The 20,681-nt window shown below is 38.3% G+C and overlaps 1 protein-coding gene and 1 pseudogene across 2 annotated transcripts in view; both read left to right on the top strand.

The window, feature by feature from the left end:
* SAMSN1 (SAM domain, SH3 domain and nuclear localization signals 1) overlaps positions 1–5,944 on the top strand; it is a gene marked incomplete at its 3' end in the record, with an annotated part of 144,890 nt that extends 138,946 nt beyond the window's left edge. The window contains exon 14 of the mRNA XM_079705278.1: positions 5,742–5,944. Within this exon, the coding sequence (XP_079561404.1) occupies positions 5,742–5,944 (203 nt within the window). The remainder of the gene's footprint in view (positions 1–5,741) is intronic.
* Positions 5,945–9,256: 3,312 nt separating this feature from the next.
* LOC307053810 (glucose-6-phosphatase 3-like) lies at positions 9,257–13,232 on the top strand (annotated as a pseudogene). The gene is made up of 3 exons: positions 9,257–9,292; positions 12,459–12,959; positions 13,044–13,232. The product of its transcript is annotated as a glucose-6-phosphatase 3-like (transcript).
* Positions 13,233–20,681: the final 7,449 nt, after the last annotated feature.

The following is a 20,681-nucleotide window of genomic DNA, read 5'->3' as shown; positions in this document are numbered from 1 at the left end:
ATTTCTACAAATGCATAAAAACACTAGCTAAACTACGAGGAGTTTCATTAAAAACTAAAACCAATGTGAACTTCCATCAGTAATTAATTTGTTATAAATAAATTAAGATATATGTGAACAATAAAATAGTAGGAAAATATTAGGAGAATGAAATGCATACTGACATGAAGATGTCCGAAACATATTAAATGGTAAAAGCAAATTGTAGATCAGTAATATGCAAGGTAATGTTATTTTTGCCAAATAATAATACATTTTAAAATAATGAAGTTAGGTTATTTTTTCACCATGTCAAGTAAACAGGATTAATTTAACCTGTAAGAAATATGATATTGATTTTCCAAGACCCCTAATTTAGCAATAGAATAATAGCCTTTAATATTATTTGGTCATTATCAAAATAGTGCAATGTGACAACAACTCAACCACGGGTAAACATTTCCTGGGACCAAAGCCTCTTATGGAGCTGTGTGCTTGAGTGAAGTGGCAGCCTAATGGTGCTGTCCCTGTCGGTGCTGAGTGATTGGATCTTGAGTGAGTGTGCCTCTACCCTACTGAAGGAGCCAGCAGAGTGGAGTGGAAGTTGTTGTGAGTGTAAGTGAAAAGATGTACATCTCATTAGAGAGGGGACTATGATGCTAGGATGCAAAGAGAGGTCTGCAAACAGGGAGAGTCATTCCAACTCCATATTCTCTCATGGCCTCGGGAAAACAGCAACTGGTTGGTTTCCCGTGAAGACATTCCTGTTTTCAGTTTGTTCTTGTTGTTTTTCCAAAAGGTGAGTAGGTATTCAAATGAAATAAATACCAAATAGTCACTAAATAGAAAATTAAAATATTCAGGCAATTTAAGGACAGATAGAATAAGAAATAATTAAGAGTTACACCACGTTGCCTACTGAATTTTCCTCCATGGACAATGCTACCTCTGGACAAATAAATATAGCCATAGTTATCTGGAGAGTGCTTGAGTTTTGGTTTGAGTGACTCATGTGGAGCTACCAATGAGGATGAGATTTTGAGCCATCCTAAGATGTGTGTTAAGCCTGGTTTTTCCTCTTTGGAGATAGTACCAGGCTAGAGAAAAAGAGGAGGATAATACAAAGACCCAAGAGGCATTTTCATTTGAATCTCAACAAATTTCTTACTTGATCTTCTTTAGTTCATATTTCCTCTAATTAATCTAAATATTACATTCTTTTTATTAAACACATTGTTTATGGAGCACTTTCATTGGCCAGCTATTTTCCAGTGTTCTCCGGATTGCATTATTTTATAATATTGTACTTTGCCTAAAGAACAGAGGCTTCATACCTAAAGGAAAACAAGATAGTAAAGTCAAAATCTGGAATATTTGGGTAAAGAAAACTGGGAAAGTCCGGCAAAAACTAGTAGTTTACATTTTTTATTAAATCTTTAACTTTCTAATACGTGAATATAGGACAGATTTTTCTCCTTAGGGCATGAGAATTTTTCCCAGCAATAAGAATCTAGTTTGATTTCCTTAAAGCTTTCTTCATGTTTAGTATAATTGAGATCGCCTATACTTAATTAATTAAATGTCACAACTCGATATTTATTTTATGAATAATTATATTAGCTCTCTTATGTTCTAATCACCATGCCACTTTTTATCTCCATTGATGACTATCTTATGTTGAACCATGGCCTTTATACAATTCCATAAAAGTTTTGGTAAGAAATAAAGTATTTTATGGGCTTCCCTGGTGGCGCAGTGGTTGAGAGTCCGCCTGCTGATGCAGGGGACACGGGTGCGTGCCCCGGTCCGGGAAGATCCCACATGCCGCAGAGTGGCTGGGCCCGTGAGCCATGGCCGCTGAGCCTGCATGTCTGGAGCCTGTGCTCCGCAACAGGAGAGGCCACAACGGTGAGAGACCCGCATACCACAAAAAAAAAAAAAGAAAAAAAAAGAAAAGAAAAAGTATTTTAGTATTCAAATTAGTTCTTTATGACAAAATATCTCCTAAATAAGTTTTTCTTAACATAATTATTTTATTACATAAAGTACAGAACTGTTTAGGGCTGCTTTCTGTACTCCTATTATGCCTGCTGGTAGCTGGTAGCAATAAGATACACCCTTTTACAAATTATTTACTAATTCTCCAATATACCCAGATTTTTCAAATGTACAGCTTTGGGGATATTTGCAAACCACTCAGGGGCTTTATTAAAAAATGGAACCATTTTATTTTTTTGTACTTTATTAAAATAAAATATAAAATGTATATGATCCAGAAATATAGAGGAGCTCTATCTAAAATTTTAACACTTTCATTTGTGAATTATATGATATCTCTAAGTTTTTACATAATTTTAATAATAGAAAAATTATATATAATAATTTTTTAACTTAACGTATTATCAGAAATATTTTGTTATAAAAAGATGTACTCATATACCCTACGGGAAGTCTGTAATTTTGTAGGCAAACTGTTTCTTATTCCAATGTATTACTTGCCTGGTTAGCTCAGATGATTGGACCATGGGACAAAATTGATGAAGGTTATATTTTCAATTTCTAGGTAGGTCGGTTAGCTTTATTTGGCTTCATGGCCACATGAAGGGACTAAATGACTTAGAAAGAACATGTGGAGGTATTAGTGTGAATTCATCTCCTCTGCTGGAAAAACCACCCATAGCAGAAGACCTAGGTTTGTGCCAATCCTTAAGTCATTAGCATCAAGATGAAAAAAAAACAAAACAAGAAGAGGAAAATCTTGACTCTCCAAATACAAAAACTGAATGCTAGATAGCTTTCATTTCCATAATATAATTTACTGACCTGGCTTCTCTTTTTATAGTTACAGTTGAGGGGCTCCAGCTGATCACCTGCCTGAAATTACTGCAAACCTGGTGGGAAGCTTTTGAGGAGGCATAGTCGTGTTTTCATTTCATTAGGAAATCATTTAGCAAATTACTGCTGTTCTGTAAATTACTGTGCTGAATAACTTTCATACTGAGAAACTATTTCCTTTTTCCATAAAAATTGCAGATGAAAGGTTTCTACAATAAATAACCTGTATTGAAAGCAAACCATTCCTAGAATTTGGAGAATGTGATACAGGATTTCTCAGGTGGAAATAAAAACAAATACATTTTATTACTAATATTTTTAAAAATAACACATTCTCTGTTTAGATTTATTGTTTACTTTGTTACTCTTTGAGGTGAATGTATAGTGGCTTCTGAGGATGAAACCACAAACTAAGTATCTAGTTTTTGAAAGGAAAAGAGCTAATTTTGGAAATCAGAGTTCTTTAAACCTAAGTTTTATATCTTGAAGAGAGCCCCACTATCAGTAATCAACCTAAATAGAACACGGTGTTGGGAGCAGTTTTCATTATGCCAAGTCCAAATGTTTAGGATGTCAGTCTGTGGATAGGAACTCAGTTCTTTCAATTTTGTGTTGAGGTAATGGGCCCAAATATAAACTGGGGAAATAATACAGCCTTATCCCCACAGCCATTCTGACTAACAGGACCACATTCCAAATATGGAGATCACTGCTGATGTGGCAGGAAGCATTGCAAAAAGACTGATTCCTCTGGCCTTTTCCGGAAACACTTGGCTAATGGAACACAGGGCTGGCTCTTTCACTTCAGTGGCAGTAAGACCGAAAAGCAAAGGAAGAGGAGAAAGCTTTTCCTTAAAGAATGAGGTCCCATTTCAGTGCTGCCTTTTCATAAAAGAAGGGCTTGGAAACAAAAATGAATGACTGATTCTCATAAAGACTAGTCAATATTAAGTAGATTCCCCCAAACCTGAAGGTCATTATAACTAATAAAGAGAAAATGCTTCATGATAGCTAACATTTTAAAACAACAATCACAATAGGTGAATATTAAGTTAAAGGTCCTTATGCCTAGAACTAGTTATAACATCACTAGACTTAAATTTGTGCTACTTGAGTCCACAGTTAAATAAAGTTGTGACAAATGTGGAGAAGATTAAGAAGAATGGCATAAATGTGGTTGCATCATTGCAAATGAAAACTTTGAGGAAAAGGTTAAAAGAACTGTTATGATTCATTTTGAAAATAAGTGGACTAAGAAATTTTTATCATTTTTTCCAACCTTTCTCAACTTGTGTTTCCCATATAAACCACAGAATACAGAAAATAATTTAAGTGACTCTTTTCTCAATTCCTCCATGAAAGGTACATACCTAGTACCATTGTAGATACATTGACGAGAACTTAATTCATTATGTATAAGGATGCTGAGGCACCAGGGCTTAATTCTCCCTTGTAATAGAGGTTGATAACAATTGGATACACAGTGGACCATAAACTAATGTTGGCAAGATATCTGAAGCCTAGAAAATGCATTTAAAAGCAGGAGATGTGTAGGCAAGATAAAGGGTAGATTTCCAAAAGATAAATTACTTAAGAGTCTATTGAGGAAAATTATACAATTACACAATTTCCTTCTTCCAAAGATTTTGAAGTTTGGATTTACTTTATTCTCACTGGAAGAGGATGATGTGCATAGCCTCTGAAGGCAGAGGTCTTAATCCACCCTGAAATGTATGTTCTTCCAATGTAAGTTTATTCCAATGTCCAAAGTGGAGAAGCCCCAAGGTTAGAAGGGGAAATAGCAAGATATGCTGATACAGCTGAGAGGTGGTAGCCTAAGATACATCTCCTTTCCTTGAAACCCATTTCATGATACAGAGGAACATGTGTTTACTGGTGTCAGGCAATGCAAAGAAGGAAACTTCACATTGAAAATGAGAACACTGATGCTTAATATTCTTGAGGAGAGTAAAACTATAGTGCTGCTTAGGTTCTTTAGAAATATCTTTTGTTACATCGCTAATGTTATTTTTTTTTCTAAAAAGATAATGCCTGTTGAATCCAGAATGCTGCCTTGATGACACAGAATTACCACTCTGAATATAAATAATTGTTATTCAGAACTACAAACAAAGAAGTAGCAGACAAACTATAAAAGGCAGATTCAACGGACATAGTGTTTCTATCTAAAAGCAACCTGGGGAATTCCCTGGAGGTTCAGTGGTTAGGACTCGGTGTGGTCCTTTCACTGCCATGACCTGGGTTCAATCCTTGGTGGGGGAACTAATATCCCGCAAGCCACGTGGCACAGCCAAAAAATTTTAAAAAATAAAAGCAGCTTGGCTTCTATGTCTACTTTTCTGATGAATGCAAACATAGGAAAATTCTGGATACTCTTAAGTTTTATTAGTTAAATTCCAGGTTATTGAAATCCTATTGTACATTGTTGCCCATAGTGATTTTTTATTCATTAATCCACATTATCATGATTCTAGAATTGTTCACGAAGATCACTATTGACTTGGATTGTACGTTTAAACTACAAATGACTTCTTCTAATGTTACTTTAAGGAGTATTTGGACAAGGCATCAGTCACACTGTGGATGCAATCTGCTTTCCCTGGCAACTTCTTATTAATGTAAAATGAGAGTCCATATTGATCTTCACTTATGTAAGCCATTCACATGATCTCCATGAAACTGCAAGTGAACAACAAAGGGAAAACTTTGTCTTCTAAGAAAACAGTGGTTTGAATATTTGAGTTCAAACAACTCTTTTATAATAAACAAACATATTGTTTACTTACAGAATTTTCAATTGTAATGAAGTCAAGTTTGGAACAGTTAAAATAGCTCAAAGATGAATGAGTATATGAACAAAACTTTTCTTGGCTTTGCCTAACTGCTGCCCTCTTTTCCATTTACAGCTATTCAGGAGCAAGAAAATGAATCCATGTCCCTATCCTTAAGCCCAGACATCTCCTTAAATAAGTCACAGTTAGATGACTGCCCAAGGGACTCTGGTTGTTATATCTCATCAGAAAATTCAGATAATGGTAAAGAAGATCTGGAGTCTGAAAATCTGTCCGACATGGTACAGAAGATTACTATCACAGAGCCAAGCAACTGAATACATATTATCAACTCTACATCACAAATGTGTTCTATTTTAACTCTTCTTGAGCTATCAATAAAAGATCAAAAAGGAGAGGAAGGGAAGTATTTGCAGATACAACCTGAAGTTAAAATGTTTTAATAGGAATGATTGTACATAAAAGCTCGTATCTCTAATATTCCCAATTATTGTAAATAATATGTATATTTATCATTTTAAATGCTACGTGTTAATATTTCACTTACCTGTATCAGAAAAAGGATAGCATAAGTTTTTGGTATGTGCAACATAAGCCTTATTTGGCTTTATTTTATAAGTGCAAAATGATTCTGCAAAAAAAAAACCTTCCTTTTTTTATACCTGCCAGTTTTGAATTTGTGTATATTGTTGAATGAATAGTAACAGAGCATGTGTCTGTTTAACTAATTGTCCAAGCAAAGTGTGAGTTAATATTGGAGACATTTTATCCTGATCCACAGTGGAGTGTTAGTAATTATTTTTTGTTGATATCTTCACTGTTATCTGTATGAAAGTATAGATAATGATATATTGTCAATTCTGATTTAGTAAAACTAATTTTAATAATTGTACAGATTTTTCATCTTTAAGTTTAAATATTTTTAATTTTGAAATACCCTAATTTTAATAATAAAAAGAACTATATGCATTTGGTATTTTCCAGACTAGTGTTACTTAAAGCATATTCATCTTAGAACTTTAGACAAAATATCTCCTACCAGATGAGGTTTTATAGTCAGTTCTCACTTTATATATATATATGTATATATATATATATATATATATATATATATATATATATATATATATATATATAAGTATTTGTGTATATATATATATATATATATATATATATATATATATATAATTTTCAAATCAATTACCTCACCTCAGTCTCTCTTCTGAACCCCAGATCTGTGTTATCCAACTTCCTAAATACTTGTGTGTATTAGCTCAGGCTGCCATAACAAAACACAATAGACTGAGTGGCTTAAACAATAGAAATTTATTTCTCACAGTTTCAGAAAATAGAAGTCAAAGATCAAATTGCCAGCATGGTTGGGTTCTGGTGAGACCTCTCTTCCTGGCTTGCAGATAGCCTCCAACATGGCAGTGAGAGACAGCAAGCTCTCTGGTGTTTCTTCTTATAAGGGCATTAATCCCATCATGAGGTCCCCACCCTCATGACCTAATCTAAACCTAATTATCTCCCAAAGACCCCATCTCCAAATACTATACACTGGGGTTTAGAGATTCAACATCTGAATTTAAGGGGATTGGGGGAGGCACAATACAGTCCACTGCACTCTAGGAAGCTTCAACTCAACTTACCTAAATTCTTGATTTTCTCTGCCAATTTGTCTCTCCTGTTTTATTCCCAATCTACCTCTCTCTTTAACAGTACCAACCTCCGGCCAGTTACCCAAAGCAGAAAATAATTTCTTGCTTCATCTCACATGTATCCTTTTCATACAGATTCAATAAGTAATCAAGCCCTATGGATCCTACCTCTAGAACTGCTTTCATATTCATGGCTTTCTATCTATTCCCACAGTTGCTGTCTTGCTTTAGAACTTCATAAACTCATGTGTGAAATGATGCAATAATTTTCCAACTGACTTCTATTCTGTCAATACCCTACCTTCTAATCCATTCTCCACATGATCTCCAGAAAGAGCTTCTAATACAAAATTAAATCACATACTTCCCAGCCTAAAATTTTTTGATGGCTTTTCATTGTCTTTAGTATAATATTTAAACCTTCAGGGATATAGAAAATCCTTCCCAACAATTTTTAACCTACCCTATGAGTCATACCGTTCCTCTCCCACTCTCACTCTACATTCTCCAGCCAAAATAATCTACTTGCAATGCCCTGAATTCACTTTTCCCTTGGCAACTTTTCTTATATTACTTATTTTCCTGGAGTGGCTCCTGCTATTTTCTATATCCAGAAGCCACCCTCTGTTTTCTGTCTTGAGACTCACCACCAAAGTCACTTAACTCTGTGAAGCCTTCCATGATTCCCTTTGGTGTTCTCCTCTTTGTGTTTCCATAGCAACTTGTACCTCTGTTGGTTACAACACTTATCATGTTACACTTTATTTATTATGACACTTGCCCTTCCATGAGACTGTAATCTCCTCGTGACAGAGATTATTTTGTTTAGTCTTTTTAATCTCTGGTGTAATGCCAGGTACAGAGTGGGCATTTAGGAATTGTTTGCTGGAGGGCATTAAATATAATGATTATTCCCATACAACACATTCCATATTTATGTTTAAATCAATCTACTCAATCTATAGGTAAATGCGTTCCAAAGTGACCTAAAAGTGTTTTTTTTTTCAAATAAATAAAACATCGGGCTTCCCTGCTGGCACAGTGGTTGAGAGTCTGCCTGCTAAGGCAGGGGACAGAGGTTCGAGCCCTGGTCTGGGAAGATCCCACATGCTGTGGAGCAACTAGGCCCGTGAGCCACAACTACTGAGCCTGCGCGTCTGGAGCCTGTGCTCCGCAACAAGAGAGGCCACGACAGTGAGAGGCCCGCACACCGCGATGAAGAGTGGCCCCCGCTCGCCGCAAGTAGAGAAAGCCCTCGCACAGAAACGAAGACCCAACACAGCCATAAATAAATAAATAAATAAATTTTAAAAAATAATAAATAAATAAAACATAACGCCTTAGGAAAAATCAGGAAACACAAAATGTTATTTTAAATTCTTGGGGACAACATTACACTGTTAATCTCTATCATATTTTTCCAGATCCATGAGAGTTAATCCCAGATGTAGTGCCCAGGTCAGGAGTAAAGTACATGTCTCTTTCTGTTCTTCCCTCTCCACAGCAGGAAATCAGGTTTCAATTTCAAATTTCCAACATGCTGGCTCCATCATGGCCCCACTCCTTGTAGGACTACTACTTCAAAGAGATTATTCTAGGGCCTCCTTGGACACAGCACAACCACTGACCATAATTTTTAAACTTTAATCAACCTGCTGCCTCAGGGAGGTCAAGAGAGTATAGCTTCTTTATGAAGATGCCAGGAAACTGTAGGTTGGGAAGCATATAAGGAACTTCCTGATTGTAAAGTGGTGGATATCACCTGTGAAACATACTCAGCCATAACTTCAATCCCTTCAAAGTGAAGGTACCAGTCGAGAATTTAGGGAAATACTTTTGAGAAGAAGTGCTGCAGAGGCCTTGAGGAGACTGAAGCCGAGGAAGAGAACTTGGATTCATGCAAAGAGAGAAGAAAGGAGGAAAGTGAAGACACCTTGAGGTTGCAGTTGCTGGTAGGATGGCCCTATCATGGAGCACAGCACCGAAAAGGACACTGTAGCAGAAGTACATGTTGGGAACACTGCTGCCTTTACTTTACCTACTCAATCCCTGCAGCTCTAGCCTCACCTTCCTTAGGTTTTTCTCTTGACCATGGAAAGCTGGATAAAGAGGAGTGGAAAGGCAATAAATAGGTCATCCAAGGTTGTGAGGTAGTTGAGAGACTTAGACCTTCCACTGTTGGCTGGGAGAGAGACACGAGTCTGAGTCTTTTAAGAGTAGATGTGAAGGTGGTTCAAGGATTGACATTTTAACGTTTACCAGATGATTACACTGGCTTAGGCTGAAACCTGGTGAGAGAACCAGTCTCACTCATTTATTTAATCACTCAACAATATTTAGACATGGAATATATATGCTGCCCAAGACTATGCCATAAAAACCCTTTGGATCATATAATCTGCATCACAATCTCACCACAGCCTCTCCATTGGAACCAGCTGAGTCTTTCAGTTTAGAAAGGTTGTAAAACCGTTCTGGAATGCAGTGATTATTCTGATCCCAGGGATAGCCTATATTTACAGATTCAAGTTTGTTGTGACAGTATGCATGGTTAGAGAAATATTATTTCAGGTAAATGGATAAAATCTTTATAATACTTTATTGATAAGAGCAAAAATTAGATGATTTAAATTCTGGTTTCCTCCCCCACCCACCATTCTATTGCTGATATAAACAGGAATGTATCTTCACCCTGAAGTATTTTATCAGAAGCTTTTTTTAATCAATTAAATTGTAAAAAGAATTCATTAAGAAATAAAATAACTTTTGAAACTTTTGAAATGACAGCAAGCTAAAAATTTTCAGCTTTTAGACACTGTCCAATTCTCGGAGGTTACAGTCAAGTGCCTTGCAACTTCCTGAGTGAGGCCAAATTGATGACATTTCATGTTGAGAAACTTCCGTTACAGGCATAAGTTCTGAGAAAAATAATATGATGAAATTTTAGATACTTCACCACCCCACACACACACCCACTTCCATCTCCCCACCACCGATAAAGAAAATTGTATAACCCATCAGCATGCAGACTTCAAGTACTCTTTCATAAAAGTGGGAAGTCATGCTAAAATTATGTAAAGGTTGAAAGCAAAATGAATAGGGACTAAATACAGGCAAAAGAACAGCAGTTTCTAAATCTGACCAGATTTTTGGCTATGGAAATAAGACAGAAGTAACCCTCACTTTATGCTACCGCCTATCTTACTACTGAATTCATCTCATCACACCCAATGTTGACCTAAACACATTGACCGGAGATCCTGGTTTGAGGACTGTGTGACTTTGGGTAGTCACTTATTCTCTGAGCTTAGCTTTTTCCCTCTACAAAATATATATAATTATAGTACTAATATTCCACCTTATCTTGTTGATTAAATGAGATAATGTGTTTAACGCACCAGCACAATGCATGCAGTATGTGCATAAAAACTAATATCTGAACATAAAATCAAAGCAGTGTACATGCTACCATAATACTGGCATGGTTTTGTAGTGATATGAAATTCTTCAGACACAAATGCCCGAGGGCTAAGACAATGTGCTGTCCAGCAGCAATGAGAGAGAGTCAGCTGATTTAACAGACCTTTACAGATTCATGACCATTTTGTCATGACAGAATATTTTTGTTTACTCCTGGCAGTTTAGGAAGAGGCTATATTGTATCTAGCTCTGATTCCTCACTCTTGGCACATGATAGGGATAATCATTTTTGAAGAAGAAATGATTAAATGTATAAATGAAGGCCTATATTAAATAAATAAAAGGTTTGGGGTTATTAGTGCACCTTAGGCCCTGGTCTTTACAGTATAGAGTCACAGGCAAGTGTGCTATGGCCAACAAAGGAGCCCTTAGGAAGATACCCTAAATGTAAGATTTAAATATTTGCAAAATTTATGGGCATTTGGGAAAATGATCTATCATGGGAAATCAAAGAGCAAAGAGAGCCTACCAGGAAAATATGAGCTTTTCATTACTCCCCCTTACTACTCCATCACGCAAACTTCTCACATACACAGAGTATCAGTGCATCTGTATGATATTATAACTTAAGAAGCCAAGACAAAAGAACCTAAAAAATGTAACATTAGTATGTTCAGAGATTTTTTTTGACCTCTGGGGGCCCTGGTGAGCCTGAGTGCAAAGCACCATTTCCTCACAGGAAAGAGGTGAAATCCTGATGCATAGGCTAAAGGCATGGTTTTCCTCTCTGAGTTCTTGGGCACTAGGCCAAGTGAATGGGCAGGAATCATTCCATTTGCAGAGTAAAATGGGGTGAAAAGCACTTCTGGCACACTTTGTCCATATAAATTATACTTGTTTGCAATTCATCAACTCCTTCTCTCCTTTATATCCATATGTAATGTAAAGGATCATCTTTCTCTGAAGCTCCATAATGATGCACAGCTCAAAAATGTGATAGAATCAGCTAAAAGAGAGCAGATGGAAGCTTTTTTTCCCCAATATGCATATTCATAAAAAAAATAGAGAACTCAACAAAAGGAGATACAGAAGTACTTGTACCCGGGGGCTGCAGAGACTTATGTATAATAGTAAGTTGGTTTTCTGCCACTATTCATTCTTGAAACCTTTACTCATTCATTCCTGCAGTAATCATTGAAAATGCTCTGGGAAAAAGTCTGTCTCTCTATATAACACCAAATATATTTCCCTTTGGATTTTTATTGTACCTTAGAATCCATGATTCAGGAAGAAATGGTTAAATATTTTACTAGACAAATATAATTAGAAGGCAAACTATGGAAAGGGGAGGGGCAAGGCGAGCTTAAAACTGGGAGGAAGTGTGACTTTGACTGTTATACTTGTTTGCAATTCATCAACTCCTTCTATGTGTAAGAACTCTCAAGCCTTTGGGGACGACCCATCAAAATCATGAGGCTTATCTGTCAGCCTCCAAATCAACAGTAGATGAATTCAAGCAAGAGAGTCTTGGGCTGCGGAAGGAAGATGTGAATCAATTTGCCAGCTGTGTGTGCAAACTTAGGGTCCTGCTTCAGCACGGGCCTGGGATGCCTGGTTCCCTGGGGGAGGTGTTGTCTCTAGCCTTTTCTCCAAGAGATCTCAAAATATCTAGGAGGGTAGTGGTGCTGGAGGAGAAAGTTCTGGTCTGGAAGGAATCTTGGCCCTTGATATTACATATCCATCTTCACAGCAGCAAAGGAGGGACCCTGGACACATCACCAACCCTCTGATCAAACCCTGGCCAGGCCGGCCCCTTGGTCGTCACAGAGTCCACACGGGCGAGGGCATCGTGATGGCTGAGGTGCTGCAGAACCAGCTGCCTCGGTTAGAGAACGTGTGGCTCTGGGTCAACTTTCTGGGCAACCCCAAGAGCCTTTTTCCATTCTACTTCCCTGCGGCCTACTAGGCCTCTTGCTGGGTGAGCATTGCAGAGCTCTGGATCAGCCTCATCACCGCAAGGCTTGACCTTGTCTTCATGTGGTTTCTGTTCTGAGGCAAGCTCTTTTGGTGGGTCCATGAGTATGGGTACTACAGCTATGCTCCAGCCCAGGTTCACCAGTTCCCCTCTTCTTGTGAAACTTGTCTAGGCAGCCCTTCCGGACACTGTAAGATCACAGGAGCAGCTCTCTGGCCCATAATCATGGCCATCTCTTCCCAGGTGGCCACTTGGACCCACAGCCACTGGGTGAGGGTGATACCTAGCTTGGCTTATTGCACCTTCCTGCTGGCGATTGGCTTGTCCTAGGTCTTCCTCTTGGCACATTTCCCTTACCAGGTATTGGCTGGCTTAATAACTGGTGCTGTCCTGGGCTGGCTGATGACCACCCCCCCAGGTGCCCATAGAGCGGGAGCTAAGCTTCTACGGGTTGAGCTCGCTGGCCCTCTTGCTGGGTGCCAGCCTCATCTGTTGGACTCTCTTTACACTGGGCCTGGATCTTTCTTGGTCCATCAACCTGGCGTCTAAGTGGTGTGAGCAGCCTGAGTGAGTACACTTGGACAGCCGGCACTTTGCCTCCCTGAGCCATGACTCAGGGGCCGCCCTGGGTCTGGGAATCACCCTGCACTCTCCCTGCTATGCCCAGGTACAGAGGGCATACCTGGGATACGGCCTGAAGCTAGCCTGCCTTGTGCTGTCCACGGGGCTGCTGGGCCCCCTGGACTGGCTGGGCTACCCTCCTCAGATCAGCCTTTTCTACCTCTTCAATTTCCTCAAGCACACCCTCTGGCCATGCCTGGTCCTGGTCCTCGTGCCCTGGCTGGTGCACACATTCAGTGCCCAGAAAGCACCACCCATCTGCTCTTCCTACTCTAGGCGCCTCCTACTGCCACTCTCCCTCTCACAAAGCCCATAGTCCATGACCTCCACAATCTGGGAGGCAGCCCCATCCCCTTCCAGCCCCCAACAGGCCCCTCTCATCTTGAATTTTCTACTTTTCCCACCACCTGGTCTCAGCCCCAAATAAGGGCCTTCTCTCTCCCAGGAAGGCTGTTCCTCCTCCTGCCTCCCCTCCCAAGTCCCCAAAGAGCAAAGGCAACAGCAAGACCAGTGGGTTCCTGTAACACTGTGAGGGGCTCAGAACAGCCCTAATAAAGCCCTTCCACAGCTCTGGAAAAAAAAAAAAAAGAAGAAGACAAACTATGTAAAAAAGTGAAGACTTCTGCATTCCTTTAGCAGTATGGATTACAGATATTTAAAAGCACACTGGGGCTTCCCTGGTGGCGCAGTGGTTGAGAGTCCGCCTGGCGATGCAGGGGACACGGGTTCGTGCCCTGATCCAGGAAGATCCCACATGCCGCAGAGCGGCTGGGCCCGTAAGCCATGGCCGCTGAGCCTGCATGTCTGGAGCATATGCTCCGCAACGGGAGAGTCCACAACGGTGAGAGGCCCACGTACCACAAAAAATAAAAAATAAATAAATAAAATAAAAGCACACTGTTATACCAAACTGTATAGTAGTGTTCAGAATAAAGTTCAGAATAATGAACTGTCTGGATGGCATTTAGCTATGTGTTTTTTTCCCCCTAAGTACTTTTTTTTTTTAATTGGGGTATAGTTATTTTACAATGTTGTGTTAGTTTCTACTGTACAGCGAAGTTGAGTTCCTCATGCTATATAGCTAGTTCTCATTAGCTATCTATTTTATACATATTAGTGTATATATGTTCATCTCAATCTCCCAGTTCCTACCGCCCCTCCTTTTCCCCCATGGTGTCCATACATTTGTTCTCTACATTTGTGTCTCAATTTCTGCCTTGCAAACCAGTTCAGAATCTAGCTAGGTGGGTTTTTTTTTTTTTTTTTAATATCTGATTACTCAGAGGCTAAGGTAGTTAATGCTTTTGTACTGAGGAAGCAGCCTTGCTACTAGAAATTTTGTTAAGATAATGAATATAGTATCAAGTGATATTGTGAAAGAAACTAGCCATGAAAGAAACGCTTTAAAAAAGAAACATAGAAAAACATTCAAAGAGTGGTTATGAATTTTTGTCAAATAACTAAAGAAGTGGTATTCATACTAAAATGAGATGTTTCTGACTTCCCAGGTCACCCTCACTCTCCACATGTGAATCCTTACTATCCACTCAGGGAAGCTAACCTGTGTGGATCACATTCTTGATCTGTGCCTTCAGGCTCCTGTTAGGCTCAATGAATGGAAAATCCCATCAGGAGACTGAAGGGAGAGAGGGGAGTGACGTCAGGGTATTTGTTCTCTCCATGAGAGCACCTTGTGCTGGCTGTCCCCCTGAATCAACGGTCAATAGTCCCCCAAAGGTGACTTTTTGTAATGACTCTCTTTCCTTCAAATTCTGATAACTGCTCCTTTCTCTCGTCTCCTGAGGCATATATTTAATAACAGCTCTGTGGCTGTTAGCTCTCACTACCTACACAGCCCTTAATGGTTCCCCTACATTTGTAATTAGTCCCTTTATAAATAAGTCTTCCTTGAATTATCCTAATTTTATGGTGCCATCTGTTTCCTGTTGGGAGCTGGACTAGTGCACTGATCCACCACAATTGCTCATGACCTCCAGTTACTTAGGTCATGTTCTTGAATCCAATGAGCACTGCTCTGTTATTCCAGTGCAACTGCATTTACACAGTCACAGGTCACTTCTGTCTATTTCAGGACCAACCTCCATCCCTGCTGACAATCAAATAGCTTCAGGGTAAAGCATTTCCGTGAACATTACCAAAAATCATGCCCTTTACTCTTTCAATTCCTCATTCATCTGTTTCATGGGGCCCACCCACATATTTCTCCTTTTCCCAAGCAACTAAGAATCCTTGGAAGTGGGGTGACTGGCAGCACATAAATGGAGGTTTTCATGGTGCAGTTCAGGCCAACCTAACTGCAAGGAACTCATATTCTAGCCTTTTCTAACAACTGAGCCCACAGTCCATTTTGCTATGAAACATAGTGTCATTTCTATTAGGACAATATACCATCTACCAACATTAACGTCCATCCACCAACTATAATAGAATAGAATGAAGCTAGTGCATATTTTCGCTGCTTGCTACCTAATCAGAAGTATCTGACATTAATACAATTTTTGTTTTTTTAATAAACGTGATGGCACATAGCTACTGGAACTTTACTAGCAACTTTTCATTGCTAAAATTCTTTAAGTTATATTTCATCTACAATATCATTCACTAACATGGGTATCTCATACACGAAGCCTAAGGCCTCAATCTCAGAAGAAAGTTATTGTAAAATATGGATGCCCAGATAATTTGCATGATTAATGAAAATATGTTTTAGAATATTAAACATTTAAGATGTTAGCATTTAGTAGGCTTTCAGACAGAAGTTAAAAGACTATTAGAATGACTGATGAATTGCTACAGTACATTAGCCCTCAGAACAGGGAACGTGCCAGAGGACATTTATGTAACTTCTTTGCACTCTTTTTTTTTTTCCTTTTCTCCCCCCTCCAACTAAGCTGTCCTTTTGTGACCTTGATTTGGTTGTAAATGACCAAGCATACAACTTTGCAAAATTCTGAAGACTTGAAAATTACATGGAAAGCTATTGACAGGGAGAAAGAAAGCAATTGTATTAGCCAGGGCTTTGTACATGATATCTGTCATGGTAGGAGATGAATAAAATGTGTTGAAGGAATAAAACCTCTTTTTCATGGTTCAGAGGGTCTTACCTCAACACCGTGGAAAAAATGAAATAGAGAATTCCTCTCTGGTTAGTGACAAGGTCACTGACAGTTTAGCTGTTCATAACGAGGGAATGTAGACACACTTATTCTTTCCATTGGTTAGGAACTGTGTTTCTGAATGAAACTCCACTTGCTGATGTCTTTCTAGAGCCTTTTATCTTTGATTGCTGCAGAGTTTATCAGTACTTATTTGGTCATTTATTTCCTCCTCTTGTTATATTTACAGATGAAATATACCAGAAAGGACTGTCAAGGAGATGGGTAAAAAGTAAAAAGTAAAATACCATTGAAAAGATAGGACCACTAGAAATACCAAAATAAATTCTAAAGGTAGGCGCAATAACCTGCTTAATGGCCTTGCTTTGGGGGAGACAATTAACGTTAACTTATATGAGGTATTATCATGAAGTTATGAGCTCCCTTTCTGAGCTCTACTTGCCAAAGCCTGCTTCTTTAGGCAGCATTATCCTTAAAGTGTTATTTAGTTTACAGTTCTTCAACACTCACTCATACAGCACCCTTGTTTCTGTGTCGGTAAGCATAGAGAAACGTACACTATTATACATCAGTTGGAATCCCACTACATAGTCATTAATGCAAAAGCGAACAGGGAAAAAGTAGCAAGCTGAATAATTGCCCCCAAAGACAGAAGACTGTAATCCATGGAACCTTGTAAATGTTACCTTATTTGGGAAAAGGGTCTTTGCAAACATGATTAAGTTAAGGATCTCATTAGGGAGATTATCCTGGATTATCTGGGTGGGCCCTAAATGCAATCACACGTGTCCTTATAAGGGAGAGGAAGAAGGAGATTTGACACACAAAGAAGAGAAGGCAATGTGAAGACACAGCACAGATTTGAAGATGTTGGCTTTGATGATTGGAGCGATGTCTTCATAAGCCAAGGAATGCTAGCAGCTATCCAAAGCTGGAAGAGGCAAGGAATGGATTTTCCTCTAGACCCTCCAAAGGAAGTGTGACCCTGCAGACATGCTTTGGATTTTGGTCCAGTGATACTGGTCCTGGACTTTTGCTCTAGAGAACTAGGAGAGAATAAATTTCTGTTGTTTTACATTATGGATTTTGTGTTAGTTATAGCCACAGGAAACTAATACTCATACAGTAAGGCTGAACTAAACCATGTTCAGCCTTAAACAAAAGCATGGTGACCTCTATTCATGGTCATTACTAGTAGAGCATGGGAACAATTATATTATTAGCAGCAAGTTTAATGCAAAAGTATATCAACATACATATCCTTTGAAAACTATATATATAGTATTCTTCTTTATTTGTACATGTGTTGTGTGAACGTATTCAAGCAAACCTTTTTTGTTTTAAACAGGACAAAAATCTCCTTCAATAAAATAATGAATTTCTGAATATGACAGTTAAGTACACACTATTTTTACCCTTAAGATGTTTAAGATTTCACTTAATAAGAGTATGCTTTCTTTCATCCCCACCTGGAAGGAACATAGCTGTTATGGGCTAAAGAGCATAATGCAAGTTTAAAATGTTCTTGCAAAACAAAAAACCCTGATTTTGGTTTTATTAAGACCAAAATCTTCCTTTAAGACTTGGAAATATTTATTTTGCTGAAAGAAAAACGATATTTTTATCACGATTTATTTATTTCTTAGTTTCTTCATTAAATGTTTATTCAACATGTTCTAGGTACCTGGAAACTCTTCTCAACTCTGGGAATAGCAAGATGAATGGCAACAGCACCTGTTCTTAAGGAGTTAAGAGTTTAGCGTGCTCCCTTGGCAAATGTGTAAATAAATAAATCCCTATGCAATGTGATATGCTAGAATAGCACTATAGGCAAGTGGCATGGAAGCAGGCTTTAAAAATAAATGCTTCATTTCAGAATCAAATAATTCTATGAACATGAGAAGAGTTAAACTGTGCCTAGGTATATACAGTAGAAAAATAATTTAGCACATTACATTGGAAAAGTTTCTTATTCTTTATTTTGCTGCCAAATGCTGGGGTCATTCATGGTCAAAATTATATTCAAGGTTATAGTAGACAAGATTCAGCATTTTCAGATTCTGGATAACAGAATTAGCAAATTATAGTAATTTTCTCATGATTTCAAAAACAACTACTTGTACAATAAAGGTTGCTTAATTAAAACTTACCCAACTGAAATGCCCATTTATCTGAAACAAATGTTTGTGCTATAGACATCAACCAGCTCTTCACATGAGTAGCTAACAATAAACAATGGAATGATGCTTGATGAATATCAATTAAAACAAATTGCTCCCAATAAACTTTGTCCTAAAAAAAAAAAATCCTGCATGCGCACATGTTCATGCGTACACACACACACACAGACACACACACGGCTTTGCCATTGTAACTTGTCTTCTTTAAACTTAAGGTCAGTTAGAATTAACTGCATCTTAAAGATTGTACCTTCATTTTTTCATTGAGCCTAGTTCTAGTCTCTGGTAAGACATGAGTTTCAGGTAGGACCAGATACATAATAGGAGATGGCCAGAGTGCTTAGAATAATGGCCCAGTGTGAAATGAAAATGCAAGGCCCCTTGTTCAAAATTATTAAGAATTTCAAGACAGCAATAGCAGAGCATTAAGCTGAATATGGGGCCTTTGTGAGAGCAGAGCCCTGTGCAATAACACATGTTACATGTCCATAAAGTCCGCCCTGGTTTCAGGTAATCCTTATCAGTAGTCCGCGTTTGCATTCTCCCAAGGACCATACTATAGATTATAAAAATGAAAATAATCTGCTTAAAAGTCACATTATGATCATATATTCTTTGCACTGGCCTATATTAACTATGAAGGCATTGTTGGGTACCCATTAAAATTCTATTAGGATCAAAGTTTTTCATGCTTACTTGATTTTGCTTTTCTCTGCTCTAACCAGCCTTACTCACATAATCTATGAGGCAGAGAAAATGCTATGTGTTCACCAAACTGTGTCTATTAGGCTCCTGGGAATATTATGAGCTCTCTTGCATTCAATCCAAGTAACCAGTTCTGGGCAAAGTTAAGGCCTGGACCATAAGATCCTTCTTTGAGGTTCATGTCCTCTCCTCACTAGGTTTTCCTTACTCTTTCCTGTGCTTCCCCACCCCTTTATCTATATACCTGGAAGCAATGAACTCTGAATTATAGAGCTCTGAATTGTGGAGACTACAGGAAAATTCTGAACCCCTGAGTCATATTTGGAGAGAGTCATTCAGGAATGCTGCTTGTCCCAAGTTAGAGTACCACATAAAATTAAATTTTACTATCTTAAGCCACTTACATTCCCCTAACACTCTGTGTTTAAGAGTATAATAGTCTGAGGCAGGGAGCATAGGGCCCAGAGCAGTATCAAGCTCACTGAGTGATTCTGATACATCTTTTGAAAAACATTGCTAAATTCATCTTTTTAGTGGACTATAAATCAGTGTGTTATTCGTGTTATCTTGTGAGATTATTTAGATTCTCATAATAGCATACATTTATAATTTTCAAAGCACTCTTTCCTTTGTATTTTTAGAGAATTCTGGAACATTTTAAAGACTTCAAAATCGATAGCAATGAATTATCAGGGATAGAATGACCAATAGCAACAATGACCCTTTGCCAAACATCTCTGCAAATCTCATAAATCGTCACCTGTCTGCTTGTAGGATTTACAGACCTCAAAAATTCAAATTACCCAAGAAAATGTTTGATAGAAACCCTGGAATCGGGCTGAGTCTAAGAACCTGGTAACACTAGTCTTAGGAAACTCAGAGCCTGGTATTATTGGTAGGGACAAGGAGAGCAGGCCAGAGTGCTTAGAGTAATGGCAAGTGTTCTTTTCCCTTTGGCTGCAGAATGTCAGCATTTATGGGAAAAAGTCGATCAAGTACTTACTGGATCTGCTTAATCAAGCATAATTGTCACCATGTGACTGGCAGTTATTGGAAGCTCCTTTGTGAGACAGTGCCAGAACCAGTATGCGAAGATCTACCTATATTTTAGAGAGTAAAAGAAAAAATAAGTTTTCCTCAGCACAGGAAATCAACATTAAGCAACTTAAGAACATGGATTTTTGAAATGTGAGAGATTTGGGATCAGACTTAGTTTCAACACTTATTTGCTTCAATTCTTAAGCATCTAAGCTCTAGTTTACTCCAATGTAAAAAGAGAGGTTAATGCCTCCATTGCAGAGTTGTAGCTTAAACAAGTAAGGCACCTAGCATGATTTCTGCAACATTTTACCTCT

Source organism: Hyperoodon ampullatus, assembly GCF_949752795.1.
Source record: "Hyperoodon ampullatus genome assembly, chromosome: 5".
NCBI lineage: Eukaryota > Metazoa > Chordata > Mammalia > Artiodactyla > Ziphiidae > Hyperoodon > Hyperoodon ampullatus.
The sequence above is the reverse complement of the archived record's forward strand: the minus strand, read 5'-3'. Positions and strand labels throughout refer to the sequence as shown.